General features: G+C 44.9%; 1 protein-coding gene across 2 annotated transcripts in view; it reads left to right on the top strand.

Annotated features, from left to right (window-relative positions):
• LOC147702354 (uncharacterized) overlaps positions 1–18,785 on the top strand; it is a 161,022-nt gene that overhangs the window by 39,729 nt on the left and 102,508 nt on the right. For both annotated transcript variants that reach the window (XM_086930979.1, XM_086930978.1), the window contains exon 2: positions 1,225–1,288. In XM_086930979.1, the coding sequence (XP_086787105.1) occupies positions 1,225–1,288 (64 nt within the window). The remainder of the gene's footprint in view (positions 1–1,224; positions 1,289–18,785) is intronic.

The following is an 18,785-nucleotide window of genomic DNA, read 5'->3' as shown; positions in this document are numbered from 1 at the left end:
TAACAGCACTCAAGAATAGAAGTACGTTGACTAGTGTAAGGATAGACAAAGAGTTCAATGATTGAACGTTTGGGATAAATGAAGTTAGCATTCAGGGCTCATTGAACATCTGTGAGGAATGGCTCATTCCTGGATATGAATAATTGCTTTCTGTTTAGTACATCGTGATTTCACTGCTGTGTCGTGCTATGGTTCTCTTGTTGTGTAAGACCACGAAACCGATCCAGTTGGTATAATTATGAATTCCAAATAACTATCATAAAACTCTCTAGTGAGTAAAGAATCCTAGAGATATTTGAAATGCAATGGTGTGTGAGTTCATGATGTTTGGCTAATTGTTCCTGCAAAAGGCTTTCAGCTAGAAGGTAAGGACATTTAGCTGTGTTTGTATTTGACAGAGCACTATCTTAACTTGTGTCCATGAGAGCTTGTAGCTGATTGGTGGGCCAGGTTTACATTATTCGGTGGCAAACCTGATTACTTTATTCGGGGTGGAAAAACAATCAACCAATCAAGGGACTTAAAAATGACCTGCTGTTATGGCCATAGCACAATAAATTCTGGAGTCCATAGGTACCGACAGTAAAATTAGGAGAAGGAGGCTGTAATACCATTGTGCATTATCATAAATGCTTCACCTGGGATGGTGTGGTTAATTCTGTAAAGCTCATGTGCAGTTCTGATATTTCCTAAAAGTTTCACCAGCAGTGCTTTGTCTATTTTGGTGGCCGCATCTTGAGAAAAATATATATCTGTCAGAGATGTGTAAAGTATGTTGAATCATAAGACCATTAGAAAGAGAGTGAGAAATAAATATGTACATTTATACACGTACGGAACAGAATGGCTTGTGAATTGGCATTAGAACTCCTGTAGTGAACACTGTACAGAGACGGTTCAATGGCAAACACTCCTAGAACCGGAAGTCAAAATATGTGCTGAGGATGAAGACTCATTCAAAATTATAATTTTATGGAAATCACAGCAAATACACAGAATTAACTACAAGCAGAACATGAGAAGACAAACAAAAGACATGTTTATAGGAGGAAAGGATCCGAGACAGTGGGAGCACTAGCGAGGGAGGGGTAAAATTGGAGACAAATGTCACAAGTGTGTTGAAAAATGGACTGCATGCATTAGCCTGACATTCCAATGTTTACTTTCATTGTATGTGTACATGATTATGTTTTCTGTCTATAACGGCCTGTCTTCTCTTCACAGCGGCTTCCCATTTCCAGACCAAATCAATCACATCCGCGACGAGACCAGGGTGGCAAAATTTACGGTAAGTGGAGCATCCTCCAAAGTGTCGTTGTACCTTTTCTTTCAGTTGCCACCAGTTTAAACAATAGACACAGATGATCAGAGACCCAGTACCATGTTCAAGGACTAAGATCAAAAAATATATAAAGGGTTAATTGACGTATTAATAAACGAGGAGATCACCGCGACATTTGAAGAACAGATACCAGAGCATTCTATAATTCTTATTAATCTTTTAATTCCCGGGTAGCAGAACTATAGCTTGGAAAACTCGTGCCGGTTAAAACTGAACCATTTGCTAGTTTACACACATCTCATACAACATTGGCCGCATGGCAATCCTTCTGGCGCAACTATATTACAGGATTGGGACTCGGACACCATAACTACCCCTCTAGTTACTCAGGATCAACAAGCATAGATAGTAGAATTATGTCTAAAGTTACCTAGATAAGCCCAAATCTGAGACTACTTGCCTATGTTTCAGGTTACGTATTATACATATTCCAACTTCGGACAGCAGAGTTACGTAAATCTTGTATACTTAGGAGTAGACATCAGAGACATAGCTCGAGTTATATATCTTGCAGGCTTCAGCACTGGACAGCAGACCATTTATATGGTTATGTAGAGTATAGTAGAGCACTTGGTATGTGTGTATTCACACAGGCTAAGATACAATAATTTATTTTTTGTGTCAATGATTACAATTATTATATTGAAGGAATTTTGGTTTTATGAAACATTATTTCAGAATGATTTTCACAGGTCCAATATTTCAAAATATTGTATCTTCAGCTCATAATGTTCTTTCTCTCTCTCTAAACATATATATATATATATATATATATATATATATATATATATATATATATATATATATATATATATATATATATATCGCTCAAAGGTCCCTTCCCTGAACGACAGCACTCTGGGGGTGGTGTATATCACAGCGGAAAAATCAACAACAAACGCGTTTTGGCGTCAGCCTTCGCCAGGGTCAATGACACAAAGCACATGACTCAATTATGAAGCTCATTGGTAATAACAGACATAGGTAAAGGATTAGCCCTAGGTCGAATATATACACCATCTTGTAATGGATAAAATGCGCTAAATAACACATACATCTACCCTTCATATATTGAAAAAACAAGTGGTAAGGGCAAAGGATGATAATTATACAATTTGTATATTGTGACAACATATAGCCGTGGATCGGCATAAGTCCTTTAGTTATCAGTCTGTTCCTATAGGAGTAAAGCTTGAACCAGCATAATAATCAAAAGAGCGAATACACCAATGAATATATACATATATACATATAAATACACAGAGAAATGTATATGCTAAATGGCTAACCTGACTCAAATATCTCTATATCCTGTTGTCCTGGGAGCCAGAAAATAAAATAGATGATAGCCATAATATGCCTTAGCTATATCCAAAACGGGGGTTAAACGGTATACCCCTACACTCATCCCTTCCATATAAGACAGTAAGTTGTCATCTTCAAGCCAGCTTTTTGTGACAGATATATATATATATAATGATATACATATTACCTACTGGCTGTCGCCAGTAGGTAGTTATAGTTAGGACCTAGTTTCCATAGGAAATCTGCAACATTCTATTGGGAATAACTTTGGCGCCGGTTGATGAATCTTTGCAAATTTCTCAAAGAAGATGGCCCGCTCCGCTCCGCTTGTTCCCTGAATGTTTTGGGGGGATTCATCAAGTGGGGGCTGAGAAAAACGAGAAATTTGGCAAAATAGTAGAGTCTGATTCGCAGATCACGTGTTTGCTTAAGTAGTGCAAATCCCCCCAGTAGTTCCTGAGAAAATCAAAAGAAAAAAATATATATCTGTAAACGCGTACGGTACGCGCACGGTATGCGTACCTTCCCGTGCACGAGCTGCATGCTGATTGCCTGTCAACTGTTTGTCAACACTCCAAACCAGAAATTGTTGGCAGCCATCTTGTGCCTCGGTAGACTGAGGCACAAGAAAGCAGAAAAGCAAATGTGTAGAACTTAAAAAGGGGGCAGAGTAGAAGCACCCTGACCCCCTAGGCCTGCTCAGGGGGTCCCACAAGGACCCCGAAGTCCCAAACATTTTTTTTTTAAACCCAGTCTGTTTTTTTTCAAATTACCCCCCGGGGAGGGACGAAATCACAGGGGCATAGTGATAAAGAAGTGTGGGGGGGGGGGCAATCCCCCCCACACTGCCCCGAGGACCGCCTCCCCCCGGGGCAAAGCAACGCAGCCCCCTGCTACATACTGGAGGCTCCTGGTGGGCTAGTTGGCCCCCAGGGACCCCCAGTATGCAAGGGGAATTAGTTCCCCCTCTGCAAACGCGCCAGGGGGCTGCGTTGCAGAAGGTGTAAAAAGGGGCATAGCCTCATTACACCTCTCTGCAATGCAGCCCGGGGGCTGCGTTGCAGAGAGGTGTAAAAAAGGGTGTGGCCTCATTACACCTCATTACACCTCTCTTCAATGCAGTCCCCTGGCGCACACTGGAGGTTCCAGGTGGGCTAGTGGCCCCCAGGGAACCCCAGTATGCAAGGGGAATTAGTTCCCCCTCTGAAAACGCACCAAGGGGCTGCGTTGCAGAGAGGTGTAAAAACATTTTTTTTCAATTTATATTAAAATATATAATGTAATATAAAAAATAAAATATCTAAAAATAAATAATTTAAAATAATGTAGTAAATCAGTATAAAAATATAACAATTAATACATTTAAACATTATCATTTACAAAACCATTGAAATTCACTGAAAAAACCATAGGTTTCAGCCACGTTATAGGTAGGAATTAGCATTTAAAGAACCCTGCAAATTTACTGAAAAAAACCTAGGTTTCACACATGTATAATTAGGAATTAGCATTTTAAAAACCTTTAAAATTCACTGAAAAAACTATAGTTTTCACACCAGTTATAGTTAGCTGTTCATTTTACTCATACAAAACCTTTGAAATTCCCCCGTTATAGTTAGTTCAGCTAACTATAACTCACGTGCCCGCAATGCACTGCTGATGACGTCACATATTACATCACTCATGACATGGTCAGTGACATCACTGATGACATCTCAAATGACATCAGTGATGACATCATCCTTGTGAAAAAGTGGCAGACCTCCTCTCACTCTAATATAACCTTTGATACACACATTCAAAAATAGAAACAAACATTTTCAAGAAAATTGAGATACCAATACCAGTTACAACAACCTATTCCAACATCTACTTCCACATCCACTCATTTACCAACAGTTCTATATAGTCACTCATACATGTACCTAATCATCATATGTACTCATACACCTATACATCCTGTTACACACCAATACTGATCCATAGAGTTACTTACACACATACTCACACATGCAAATAAACTAACATAGAATTTGAGCAAATTCGCATTACTTTGATGTTTGTCCTGGAAATGTCTTGCGACAGGGTAGTTGCGGTCAACATTGGTTACAGCCCGCATGTGCTGCATCACTCGAGTTTTTAGTTTTTAATTTGGTGCTGCCCACATAGTTTAACCCACATGGGCATTCCAAAACATAGATGCTGTGATCACCAGTGCAAGTTATAAATTTGTTAATTTATTTTTTCTTCATCTTATTTCTACCTACAAGAAAACGAACTCGATTTTCCCTGTAAAATAAATCTTTATTGGACTTGTCCTGTGTGGTGCCGCTTTGAAGTTATTTCGGATTTCCTGAAAGACTAACTTTGTTGTGTTAAAAATTCACAAGCGGTGCTGTGACTGCTGCTGGTACCGGTGTCGTCAGGAGGGTGAGCGGCTGTATCCAGCTTTTTGTGACAGATATATATATATATATACATGCAATGCGAAGAAAATTGCAGAAGCCCAACTCCGATTTAAAACCATGCTGTTAATTTATTCATCATAAAATGGCAGCCAGTTCACTCATTCAATCCTGAGGCGTTTTGGTGATCGTGCCTTGTTCACAGGTGAGTTCAAAATGACGTAAAATGTCACTGCTTAAATCCATGTGGTCATGTGTCCTGAGGTTATCTCCTACACGCCCCAGAATGCACCTATATTGTTCATTCAAGTTGGTTTTGTGGTGCGCTTTTCAATCTGTGCTTAATAGCATCTCTTTAACACCAAAGTTCAAGTTATGATTATTTTTATCTTCAGTGCAGACTGGTCATTTGAAAATTAGCTAAGTGCTTTTTGTTGCTGCCACTTAATATTATTTGCTCAGAAAACGGAACATCTAGAAAGAGGAAAACCTCCCTCTTCACCCTTTCTCACCTGCGTAATTAATATTACCATGGAAGTCCGATGCTTGGTGCACAGGCAAGCAGGTCATGCCCATTAGACACTACCTATCACTTCCTTGTTAACATCCCTAAATTTAGAATTTAGGTGGCATCACCAGACCCTGAAACTAGTGTCCATGGACACAAGAAGAAGACGAATGAAGTAATGCTGTTGGACCGAGAATTGCAGACCTTGTGATGGACTATGGACACAAACTCCTGCCTGCCACCACAGAATTTGACCATCACCATCCTACAGTTCGTCTCATCACTGTGTGGCCTTCACAAACCCCAAAAAGTCATCAGCACTTCAGAAATCACCAAGGAACTCCAACTGGAAAGAGGAGCTGTCTCCCTGCAGATGTACGTCTCAAAAACAGCGAAGTCCGGTCCAGCGTTGTCCAGCTTCCAGCTTGACCAACATCTCTGAGTACCAGCGAAAGGTATATCTGCTCTGGGCAATTCAGCTCAGCCTCTGCTCCAAGTCTTAAGCCCCCAGGGTCCACCAGAACTAAAAGGCATGAAGACCAGCTGTACCGGACCCCTGCAGCAAAAATGTAATAAACTGAGTCCAGGCGGATGCCAACTTTGCAGCGAACTAGCTCCCAATGAGGAGCATCAGGTTTCCAGAGACCCACCACAGCAGTGGCCCACCAGCTCTAGAATTGTCGCTCCAAGATGCCAGCCACTGACTGTGAGGTGACTGTTTGTGCGCCATTGCCCAGCTACACTTCTTCACTGTACTTAGCCCACCGACTCAGGGCATCTTAGAACCACCAGCTGTGCTCCCATGGCCCCAGAGCCTTTGTGACCTCTATTCTACCTTAATAACCCTAGAAGTTGTCTACAATCCCCCCTTTGCTTTTCGTTTACAGGTGGCCCCCTTCCTTTGTATCGTGGCACCTACAAAGTCCCCTTGTTCTCCTAGAAACCCAGGAAGCTTCAGAGAACTGGGCCTTTGATCACTGTACCTTGTCCCTTGAACGTTCTGATTTCAAAAGGTGAACCACAAAAAGTAACTGCATTGCATTGATTTTCCAATTGCCTTTTTCCGTCCAAAGGAAATATACTGTGTGTAATTGCGCGCTACTATAAATATTGAATTTACTCTGATTTTCTCGTATTGTGAAAAGTTTTTACCTTGTACCCAAAGTTCTTGGTCTAAATATTTGCATGAAAAGAAGTTCTATTTTTTTTAATTAGGTCCCCATTTCATTCATTTAATGTGTTTATCAGTTATTGCCCTTGTGAGTCCAGCAAATGCTTAGCAGTAGCCTCTGATAAGCCTAAATTCTCGCCCATACTACCACAATAATAGAGCAATATTATTATGTACTATCACCTCTGTAAACCAGTAAGGATCTCCCTGACCTCTCTGCACAGTGTACCCATTGTGGTGCACTATATAGAGAGGTGGGTTTCCTACATTGGTGGATTAGTGGTGGGGTGTACGACTTTGCGTTTGCTGAACAACCGTGACAATAAATTGACGTAACAATTGCCTTCAGTTATATTGTATTTTTCAAATTGACTATTTTTCTAAATTTTAAATAATTGTTAGTGCCCACGTTAGGTCCCTTTTAGTACAACTGTTTTAAAAATCTAATCTTTATATAGCTACGAAACCAGTGTTAGGTTATTTACCACTTTGAAACAAGGTTCCCAACTTAGTAAACATAATGAGTACTAGGAACAGAACTTTGGAAGAGCGGTACATGTGGAGGAACTCAACCTCACACCTTACCTGTCTCTGCCAATGAGACAGCTTAGAGGCTTTTGTAAAACTAATGGCCTCAAGACTAAGCCACACCCTACCAAACCCCAGTTACAGAAGCTTTTGGCAAAGTATGACAAAGAGCATCCAGCAGATTACACTGAAAGATGAATGCAGGAAATGGGAGTGATGGTGCAACCTCCCAAGACAGAGAAGCACTTCCAAATGAAAAGCTTGCTCTGGAAAGACTAGTCAGGAGGCACCTATATAAGCTCAGCTTCTTGTTATAGAGAAAGAGAGAAAAGAGTTGGGCCTAGGACCCATCTCTTGTGGCAGCACAATAATAACAAGGGAGAACAATGATTCTTTTGACCCTGCAATGTCAAAAGATATTGGTCTAAAATTATTTGAGGGTGAAGGACTGGATTTTTCTAAGTCCCAGCGGTGCCAGGGATAACACCTAAAACCTTCGTGGGTAACCTGTTCCGGCGTACAAATGACAGAGACACGGGACACTTCCTTCGGCGTCAAAGATTCGAGGTTTATTACTGCAGGGAACACAGAAGTCACAAGAAGTACAACACGTGTAGGTTCGAGGAGACTGCTTCAAATTGTATCTGTGGATCGCTCTTCTTATACAGTTTTTGGGCATAGGATAACATGGTACACAAAGGATTACAACCTGGTTCCCATCGTAAAGATCATATGGGGTCGCTTTCATGTATTCAGGGCCCGGAACATGATTACAGTAGCATTTGGCAGTTCCCAACTGTAAAAGTACATCTTCCCATCATTAGTACATTCCGTTCGGCAATAAACGAATCGAGGAAGAGACAGAAACAGGTGTAGAGGAAGACGAGGACAGTGAACAGATCGAAGAGGGTGTAAAAGGGGTGGTATCAGGAAACACGAGTTGCAGGCATCAAAGGGGACGTGCCTAATGAATGCACAACTGAGACAATAGACCGGCACGGCAAGATGAGCCTCGAGCGGGGACATCTGCCTTACAGTATCATCCCCCTCATCATAAAGACACCTTCAAAGGAACACGTGTCTTCCGCAGGAGTTTGGGAATCCCAGGGTCGCGAAGCGGACAGCGTCCGTTCGCTGGCTACTTGAGGGCAAGAAACAAAATGGATGCCGTATCTAAGATGGAACCCGTGGGTTCAGATGAAGAAACCCACGAAACAAACTAACGGTTTAGGCTAGCACAGCGAAAACGCGTACACCCACTAAACTCATCATTTGCGGTTCATAGATACCAGACTCGACCATATTCGTGCGAGTCGAAAACACCACTTACAATTGTCACGGAACCTCAGACGCTCCTTTTGCCCTCATGTAGGCAAGCACTAGTCGGAATCATAATCGATCTCGATATTCATCAGACCATCTAGATGCTGTTGCAGCATAATTCTATCCATCAGAGTTCCTTCGGTAACAGGCGGGCGCCTTATACACGTCGTAGCACAGAGGCCACATAAGGCAGGACCACACTGCACACAAAGACAACACGTGAACAGGAATGCTACAACAACCCCAATGATCATCAGAATCTTCCAACCCCAAGTCGACATTTGGCCCCAAAACCACCCGAGTAGTGTCCAATCCCCTACGTCCACGTGTATGGACTCGGAGATCTTATGCAACTTCGAGATGGCTTGATAGACAGTCGGAGCGTTGTCTGGAATGAATATACAACAACTCGAATGGATCACCTTACATACTCCACCTCGATCTGCTAGGACAACGTCTAAAACCATAATGATTTTGTAACGTCATAAGCCTGTCCGCCTGAAGCTCTGCTGTAACATTGCCAAGGGCACTGGCAGTGATATTAGCTGTCGATTCCACTACTCGAGTCAACTGTCTCAGGTTCCTACTATTGACCATAGGTCCCCAAAACGGAAAGAAACCCTTGAAAAAATCTCCTGCCTCTTGACCAGCAGTGTCTTCTTTGCTAATCACGCCCCTCACAACTCTAGTCTTGTGGTAATCTGAGGCAACCGTAAAAGTCGGAGGCAACAAGTTTGCAATATAACAGGTGCCCGCGAAGTCAAGGGGCAGCCATGTATATGCACGGTCGTAACAGACAAAGTACGTACCCTTGGCAGTTAGGAGAACAGGGGAAGAGAGCATTGGTAAAACATACGTCTCAGAGCAAGCATTCTCCCCGAGGTGAGCTCTCGGGCTTCGGCCACGACCTTTCAGACAGAAATTAACAAGGTGGGGTACGATCCATATTGGAGATGAGCTTTTAAGCTGTCTTTCGCCCACGAGCGCACTATACTCAACCTCACTCAGATCCCTATAGGCTCGCACCTCTTCCTCTGGGATGAGCAACGGCTCATAGTCAGCAATCGCTATTGCCAAAGGCTTATGGTACGGACCGGGACCAAAGTGTGGAGAACGTGGCTCTCGATTGGGGTAAGAATCTAGTGCGCTTCGAAACATTGTTTGGAATGCTCGAGCTGAACCCTGGGAACTGTAAGGAAGAACCAAGTACGGAATTCCCTTATCGGTGGTATGTGGCATTAACCCACACACCCAGCAATTGGTAGTGTTCACCACCAACTGATGCTGATGAAGGAGCTGAACGAAGGAATTGTTCATGAATTCCGCACGTCTAACCTGCTCGTGTTGCGGTAAGATGTGGAAGGAATAAGGAGAAACAGTGGAGGTAGGTTTAGATTCAGAAGAAGGGGTAGGTGAGGCAGTAGGAAACAATGACTGAATCATGTAATACACCCCACCCACCAATAACGAAGAAACAGTTAGGAATAAAAGGAACACCTGAAACATGAAGCATTTTGTACGTGCAATTCTACGCAGTTCGAATCTGTGGGCCTGAGCCTTTTCCAATTCCGACAGCTTCGAGAAGGCCATCCTCTAAAACCGCCCGCAACGTTCTTGACGCACTTCGTTCTGTGTAGCAGTAGTCAATCCCCAGGAGTTCCTAGGAATCGACGGCCTTCGACCTAGTGTCAAGACCTACTAACCAGAAGGAAGTACCCGCGCGGCCCTACGGTCCACCCGGATGCAAGGTATTTTAATCAACAATAGATACAAAATCTCCTAGCTGTGGAAGCAAAAACACATACGTGGAAAAAGACTCAAAATTTACAAAATCACAATTGTGCAAGTGTGTTCAACCTGGATAGTGATAATGGGGTAACGTGGATGTTAGGGGAGAAAGCAAAAGATATTTGTTTATTAGTCTCTGGTATTGGAGCGAAGGAAATATCGGCTTCTCCCAGGACGAGTCTGATCATCAAACAGTTGGTCCGATGGTGAAACAGAGTTCTGCTCACCAGTCAATTGTTCAGATCTTGAGTTCTGTGATGGCAAATGTTCAACAATATCGTTCTGCTGCACTGAGGTATCTCCGACAGGCTGAGCGTCGCTAAAAGGGACAAAGTTCGGACAGTCTCAACTTCAGACGAGGCAATGCCCTTCCTTACCCACGAGTCAGCTGGCAAAGGTATAGGTACCTTTTTGGTATGGGTGGCGTGCACCCAATGCTTACGCCCTTCCAAACGAACAGCAGTCCTCGTGGCAAGGAGCACCTGGTAGGGTCCGGTGAAACGAGGCTCAAGGTTGCGCTTTCAGCCAAAATTCCTCGTCACCACCCAGTCTCCGGGCTGGAGCTGGTGGCCTGGACCCTCCGTCTGCGCCGGCATTGCTTCAAAGACCTGTTGGTGAATTAACCTCAGTTTAGCAGTCAGATCATGAAGATAATCGATCAACATTGGGTACTCAAGATCAGAGAACACACTAGGTCTAGGGACCCCCCAAACATTGGCAGGGCGGCCGAACACAATCTCATAGGGACTGAGCCCTACTCGGGAGTGTACAGTCACCCTGGTTGACAGAAGAGCTAAGGGCAAAGCGTCAGGCCACGAGAGACCAGTCGTAGCCTGAATCTTCGCTAGGTTCAATTTAAGGGTGCCATTATACCCTTCAACCAAACCTGCTGACTGGGGATGATTGGCACTGTGGAATTTTTGTGTAATTCCAAGGCCCTTGCACACATTCTTCATTACACTCCCCACAAACTCACTTCCGTTATCAGACCATACAATCCGTGGCATTCCATACCGATGAAAGTATTCCTTCAGTAGGATTTTTGCAGTGGACAGAGCAGTGTTGTCTTTAAGAGGGTAGGCTTCAATCCATCGGGAGAATGCGCAAACCACAACTAAAACGTACTTCAAGTTATTGCATCGCTCCATATGGATGAAATCTAGCTGAATCACCTCAAAGGGACATGAAGGGGGAGCAAAATGGCCAGGGGGTGTAGGAGTTCCCTTACCAGGATTGTACATCATACATATCATACAATTCTTAACCAATCTCTCAGCACACTTAGTAATACCATCATTCTTCCATACAGGGGACAACAGCTTACAGATACCTTTTGCACTAATATGTGCCAAGCCGTGTGCCATCGCAACAGCTAGCACATACGCATCCGGCAACATCCACCTCTTACTCTCCGACAAATCAATCCAGCAGCCATTCGCATCCAACTTTCCCGTTCTCTCTTTCCACTTCGTCCTTTCAGTCTCGGTGGCCTCATTCTGAATCGCTTTCACACTCTCGATAGTGTCTTCACACATACCCGTTTCTGTAGGCCACCTTACCGAACTCGTCACATACATTCTAGTGGTAAGGTTCCTGGCAGTCTCCTTAGCAACTTCATCAGCGAACGCATTGCCACGACCAACGTCATCCGTCACCTTACGGTGTGCACTACATTTAATAATCGCCACCTGCTCGGGCAATGTAAGTGCATCCAAAAGATCATTCACAAGTTGTCCATGCTGAATCTTTGTACCATGGGACGTCATGAAACCTCTCTCTCTCCACAACCGTCCGAAGCTATGAGCAACACCAAACGCATACTGGCTGTCCGTAAACACATTCACCCGTTTCCCTTTCGAAAACACACACGCTCTAGTCAAGGCAATCAGCTCTGCCGCCTGAGCAGAATTCTGATTCAATCTCGCAGTCTCCACAACCGTACTCAACGTCACCATAGCATATGCGGTCGTTACATCACCATTCGGCAACTTAAAACACGAACCATCCACATACAAGGTACCATCGGGGTTTTCCAATGGAGTATTTTTCAGGTCAACACGACCTTTTGTTTCCTCCTCAGTTCGTAAGTAGCAGTCATGAGGTGCTACCTCGTCTGATTCCATACTGATTGGCAACAAAGTCGCCGGGTTCAGGACATTACAACGTTTTATTTGAATGTGACTTGCCAAAAGTGTCAACTCATACCCAGACAACCTTGCACTCGTCAGGTGTTGGGTTTTCGTACGATTTAAAAGAGTGTCAACTGCATGCGGAACCTTCACCGTAAGCATATTATCCATGACCAATCCTGCAGATTGTCGGATGGACCCCGCAGCTGCCGCTGTTGCTCTCAAACAACTCGGCAATGCTCTAGCTACTGGGTCCAAGGTCGAGGAAAAATATGCACATGGACGCTGCTTACCACCGAATTGTTGCGTCAAGACACTCAACGCACAACCTTCCCTCTCGTGAACGTATAGTGTAAACGGCTTACTGTAGTCAGGGGTACCTAACACAGGGGCCGAACACAACGCATCACACAGTTCAGAAAAACTTTTCTGACATTCTTCCGTCCATGGTAAAGGAGTTGGAACATCCTTGCACGTAAGAGCCACCAATGGTTTCGCTAGCAATGAAAAATTTGGAATCCATTGCCTGCAGTATGACGTGATACCTAAAAAGGCACGCACATCTCTTTGAGTTGTTGGCACAGTCATTCGAGCAATCGCTGCAATTCTCTCTGGGGTCAACCTTCTTCCCTCCTTTGACAATAAGTGACCTACATAGGTTACTTCTTGGCAACAATATTGCAGTTTAGAAGGTGACACCTTGTGATGCAAGTCACAGAGATGCTGCAACAACAATACCGTAGCAATTTTGCAAATGTCCTGAGTGTCTGCAGCCACCAATAAGTCGTCGACATATTGGATCAAGGCCGCACCGGCCGGCAACACAAATGCGTCAAGTTGGCTCTTCAAGGCTTGGCTGTAGATCGATGGACTCTCACAGTAGCCCTGAGGAGCGCGTTTAAACCTAAAGCTGCGGCCACCTAGAGAGAAACCGAAAAGGTCCCTACTCTCCTCAGCAATCGGAATGCTGAAGAAAGCATTCTTCAGATCGATCACTGAGAACCAAGATGCAGAGGCTGGAATCAGAGTCAGTAGAGCCGTTATGTCGGACACCACAGGGAACTGAGGAATCACAATTTTATTCACCTCCCGTAAATCGATGACAAAACGATAAACAGGAGGCTTTGATGGATCAGTGTGCTTCAGAATGGGTAGCACAGGGCTATTGCACACGTTTCCCCGAGTCTCCTCGATAACATCTTTCTCAATCAAATCGTAGATGATTGCTAACAGCGCTCGCTCACCATCAAGGGAGATACGATACTGGGGAATACGTGGCAATCGCACATTAGATTTCAGGTGAACAACATAAGGGGAGATGTCAAGCAGGCCCACGTCATTGGGACCTGTGGCCCACAAAGATGCAGGAAGAGAACTCAATTCCGGTGGAAGCTTGTCGATGGACAAATACATAGGAGAGATTACTCTCTCCCCCAATGTAAGCTTTACTCCCGCAGGAGAACAATACAAAGTCGCATACAGACGTTTCAGCAAATACAGGCCCAAGAGATTTTCACCACAACCAGTAGTCAAAATCAAAGGAGCTTGCAGCTCTCGGGGCCCAATTGTAAGGGGCAATGGGCGCGAAACCGGATTGCTAACCGGGGCGCCAGAGAATCCCACAGAAACATTTGTTAAGCCAGACAAAGGTGCGCCAGGGAGTTTCGAATGCATAATGGAACTTTTCGCTGCACCAGTGTCCAACAGAAAAGGCTCAACTACGCCCGAGGTGGCAACTGCGACGTAAGGCCCTCTCTGATCAACCGGAACTGATACTACTCCCTCTCCTTGTCCATGGCTGTCCTAGTAATTACCGTCGTCAGTGCCCTGATCGACGTAATAATCATCCACATTGTACTGTGCAGATCTGCCTTGCGACGATCCACCCTGATCAAAACAATTATTAGAATCGGAAGAACTATTAGAACGATCATTTGGAGCACCGCGGCCTCTACCACGTGGTGCCTGTTGAGGACCACTACGACCTCCTCTAGATGAGTTACCACTATTTCGATCACGCAACACTGGACAATCGATTTTCAAATGCCCCTCCCCCCTACAATAGGCGCACTGATTGTACCCCAACGTAGATCTCTGCGAAGGAGAGTCGTTTCGCGACTGTGACCTAGCGGGCTGTGATTGCGATCTATTCCGCTGCTGAGAATCATTCTGATTCGAACGTGGAGGGTACGCTTGTTGCAACAACACTTTAGTTTTGAGCTCTTTTGTCTTTTTGTCGGCACAATCATTTTCCTCTTTCTCTCTATTCTCATAATATTGGGCTGTAGCCAATATCTGAGCAGAAGTGGAAACAGCCCGCGCACTCTCTGAATTCCTTAATTTGTTGCTTAGGTCTGGCAACAGATTCGACACAAATTTGTCCACGAACAATCTCTGACCTCCCTCGGTACCCATATCTTGACCACTATGATCAATGAATGCCTCCTCAAATCTCGTAAAGAAGTCAGAGACACTCTCATCCTTCTTTTGTTTGCAAGCGGACAACTTGTCCTAATTGACCTTCATAGCTGGCATAAGAGTTTTCATAAGAGTGATTATTCTCTGAGGGAGATTAGCAATCAACTGTTCGGGCTTAGCCCCACCAACCTGCAAGGCATCCGCAGCAAGAAGTGCAGGCCAGTCACCGCCTAATTCTGTCGCATGGTCTTCCTGACGAATCTTTGCCCATACCGGTTGCGGTACGACATTGCCAAATAGCACATCAATGTCGGCAAGATTCATTATCGTAGCATCCACAAGCTGCGACAATTCATTATAATACCCTGCAGGATTTTTGCGAGGGTCAGGCAAAGATTGCTTCACCTGCAAAACTTCTGAACGTTTCCACGGAAGATGTATCCACACTCTCTGAAAGTGCGGCAAGGTTGCAGGATTAGCATTAGGGTTACCGGGCATCCATACTGGGCGAACCTCGCGGATGGGATACTGACCAGGCGCTGCTGGTGGTTCCTCAATGTCTTCTAAAAACAATGCCCGAGGCATTATAGTAGGACGAAAAGATAGCAACTGCTCGACAGCACGTCGAACATTGCTACCCAACATTATTCCGCTCGCAAACTGAAGCTGAAGATTAGTTAGGGCAGCCAAAACATCATCAGTCGCATCAGCTGATATTTGATCACGTAAAAGCTTGCACATTTCCTCAAACACGAACCTCTGTGTCGGTTCGTTGAATTGAGAGAACGTATCAAGCACCACACGTGGAGGATTCCTAAGGGGGTATCTAATCCAACTTGTCGCCATATTGTATAGCGTGTCACGTTCCCTACCATCAGGAAGCTGACTTCGTCTTTGGGGAGCATCAGAACCAGCGGACCTAAGAATCGGTCCAAGAGAAGTAAAGAAGTTAGCAGCAACAGAAGGGACACGACGTCGAGCAGACGGGGTAGAAGAGTAAAGCAACGGGGTAACAAGAGAAGTGTCAGGAACAGAAGGGACAGCAGGAGTAACCAAAACAGTAGAAGCAGCGGGAGCAGGAGTATGAGGAAATACAAGCGGGGGAGCGGTAGGGACGGGAGCAGGTAAGGGAGCAGGAACAGGTTGAGGAACGGGAACAGGTTGGGGAACAGGAACGGGAGCAGGTGGAGGAACAGGAATAGGGGGAACCACAGGAACTGCGGTACCCTGTGCATACGGAGGTGGTGACTTCAAGAGGTATGACAACAAGGGGTCCTCTACTACGTCCTCCTTCTTATCCGTACCCGTCGGTAAAGCGGGGTAACACTTATCGACAGTCATGCGCTGTAATCTATCAAAACTTCCTTTTCCTTTTCCTCCTTATCTCGCTGAAACTGCTCTGCGTTTCTTACCGTTGTAACAATCCCTTCTCTCTTATTACGTTTAAGCTGCTTGATTTCTTTCTGCTTGGCTTCTTTACGCCATAACCGAAAGGAATCAAACATGGCCGGCCTTGCTTTTCTTTGGAACAATTTAGCTTCAAGATTATCCAAAATCAGGGCCTCAAAACTACCATGAGGTGGCCAACTAAGGACACCGTCTTTTTTAGTGTAGCGAACCCAACACTCATTGAATGTAATTGGACCCAAACCATGTCGACTGTATAACTCGTAAGTTGGAGTTCCAACCGGAGGTATCGGGCACGAGTCCTCCAGTCGGGAATCCGTACCACAACTCTTAAAGCAACTGAACAAAGTACTACAGCTAGGCATCATGCACACTAACCAAGTTTCACAAACGTCAAGGGTTATGGGATTACAATGTCCCTGTAAAGAGCAAAAACCCTCGGTTTTTGGCGACTGCAGACGTCAAATATCACAACAAAGAACAAAATACCAAGAACCACAAATGCAATGGAACCATGCAACAACTAAGCACCCACAAAAAAGGACTCTGGGAGCGACCCACAAATACTTAACTCAAAGATCAGTGGCGTCACCAGGAAGGCCCGTCAATCGTCTCGCTGTACCAAGGTCTACGCCAGGCGCCAAAACAGCTCTACAGTCAGGGCAGCAGTCCGTCGCAGCCGTCAGGAGGCGGGAATCTTCGCGGGAAAAGTCGTCGGGCCACTTGTTTCGACAACAGGATCGATGAAGCAGGGTGCACCTTCTCTCGGAGATTTCACACGAAGTTCCTCACGATCGTAGGGCTTTGGACCGGTACCGCTGATGCAGCCCCACGTTGGGCGCCAACTGAAGGACTGGGTTTTTCTAAGTCCCAGCGGTGCCAGGGATAACACCTAAAACCTTCGTGGGTAACCTGTTCTGGCGTACAAATGACAGAGACACGGGACACTTCCTTCGGCGTCAAAGATTCGAGGTTTATTACTGCAGGGAACACAGAAGTCACAAGAAGTACAACACGTGTAGGTTCGAGGAGACTTCTTCAAATTGTATCTGTGGATCGCTCTTCTTATACAGTTTTTGGGCATAGGATAACATGGTACACAAAGGATTACAACCTGGTTCCCATCGTAAAGATCATATGGGGTCGCTTTCATGTATTCAGGGCCCGGAACATGATTACAGTAGCATTTGGCAGTTCCCAACTGTAAAAGTACATCTTCCCATCATTAGTACATTCCGTTTGGCAATAAACGAATCGAGGAAGAGACAGAAACAGGTGCAGAGGAAGACGAGGACAGTGAACAGATCGAAGAGGGTGTAAAAGGGGTGGTATCAGGAAACACGATTTGCAGGCATCAAAGGGGACGTGCCTAATGAATGCACAACTGAGACAATACACCGGCGCGGCAAGATGAGCCTCGAGCGGGGACATCTGCCTTACAGTATCATCCCCCTCATCATAAAGACACCTTCAAAGGAACACGTGTCTTCTGCAGGAGTTTGGGAATCCCAGGGTAGCGAAGCGGACAGCGTCCGTTCGCTGGCTACTTGAGGGCAAGAAACAAAATGGATGCCCTATCTAAGATGGAACCCGTGGGTTCAGATGAAGAAACCCACGAAACAAACGAACGGTTTAGGCTAGCACAGCGAAAACGCGTACACCCACTAAACTCATCATTTGCGGTTCATAGATACCAGACTCGACCATATTCGTGCGAGTCGAAAACATCACTTACAATTGTCACGGAACCTCAAGGCTGATGATATCACCAAATGGATAATTGCTTTTGAGAGGGCCTGACTTAGCAAACAAGTCAACAGGCAGCTGTGTAATGCTATCATGTGACTATGAAGGGCTTTATAATTTGATAATGAAAGAGCATATTTTAAGTAATTGTTATCAAGAGAAGTTACATCAATTCCTGGTAGACCTAGGTCCACTTCCTCCTCTAGAATTGGGGGAGAAGGCAGACCTCTGGGTCAAGACAAGGGTGACCAAGACTACCACTGGTAGGAGATACCAAACGAAAGAGGCCAAAAAGCCCCCTTCGCCTCCCACCCAGGGAAAGAGGGTAACTCTAAGAAAAAAAAAAGTATTTTCTTCAGGCCCTCAAAAATCTGATCAGCAGGGTGGGCCCAGAGACTCTTCACTGCCATAGGGTGGGTATCAGGAAAGGAACTGGGATCCCAAGAAGGCTTGGTGCCATGACTGTAGAACCACAGTTCACTGAATTGGAGACTCTGGCTGTAAAAAGAAGAAAAATGCCTGTAGTCCACCTACAGTAAACAAGGTTGCTGGTCTCCAGATGTGATCTCAGGAGAGCACTGGCCATTCCAGGGAGCCTGCTAAGGGGACTCTATTGGGGATGTGGATGTAGCCGCCTTAGCTGTCTGGCCCAATAACATGCAGAAATACAGACATCAATCTGTTATTAATGGGGTTAGGGTAGAGGTTTTGAGAG

The sequence above is a fragment of the Lissotriton vulgaris genome, chromosome 7, assembly GCF_964263255.1.
Source record: "Lissotriton vulgaris chromosome 7, aLisVul1.2, whole genome shotgun sequence".
In the NCBI taxonomy this organism is placed as follows: domain Eukaryota; kingdom Metazoa; phylum Chordata; class Amphibia; order Caudata; family Salamandridae; genus Lissotriton; species Lissotriton vulgaris.
This window is presented reverse-complemented; position numbering and strand designations above follow the sequence as displayed.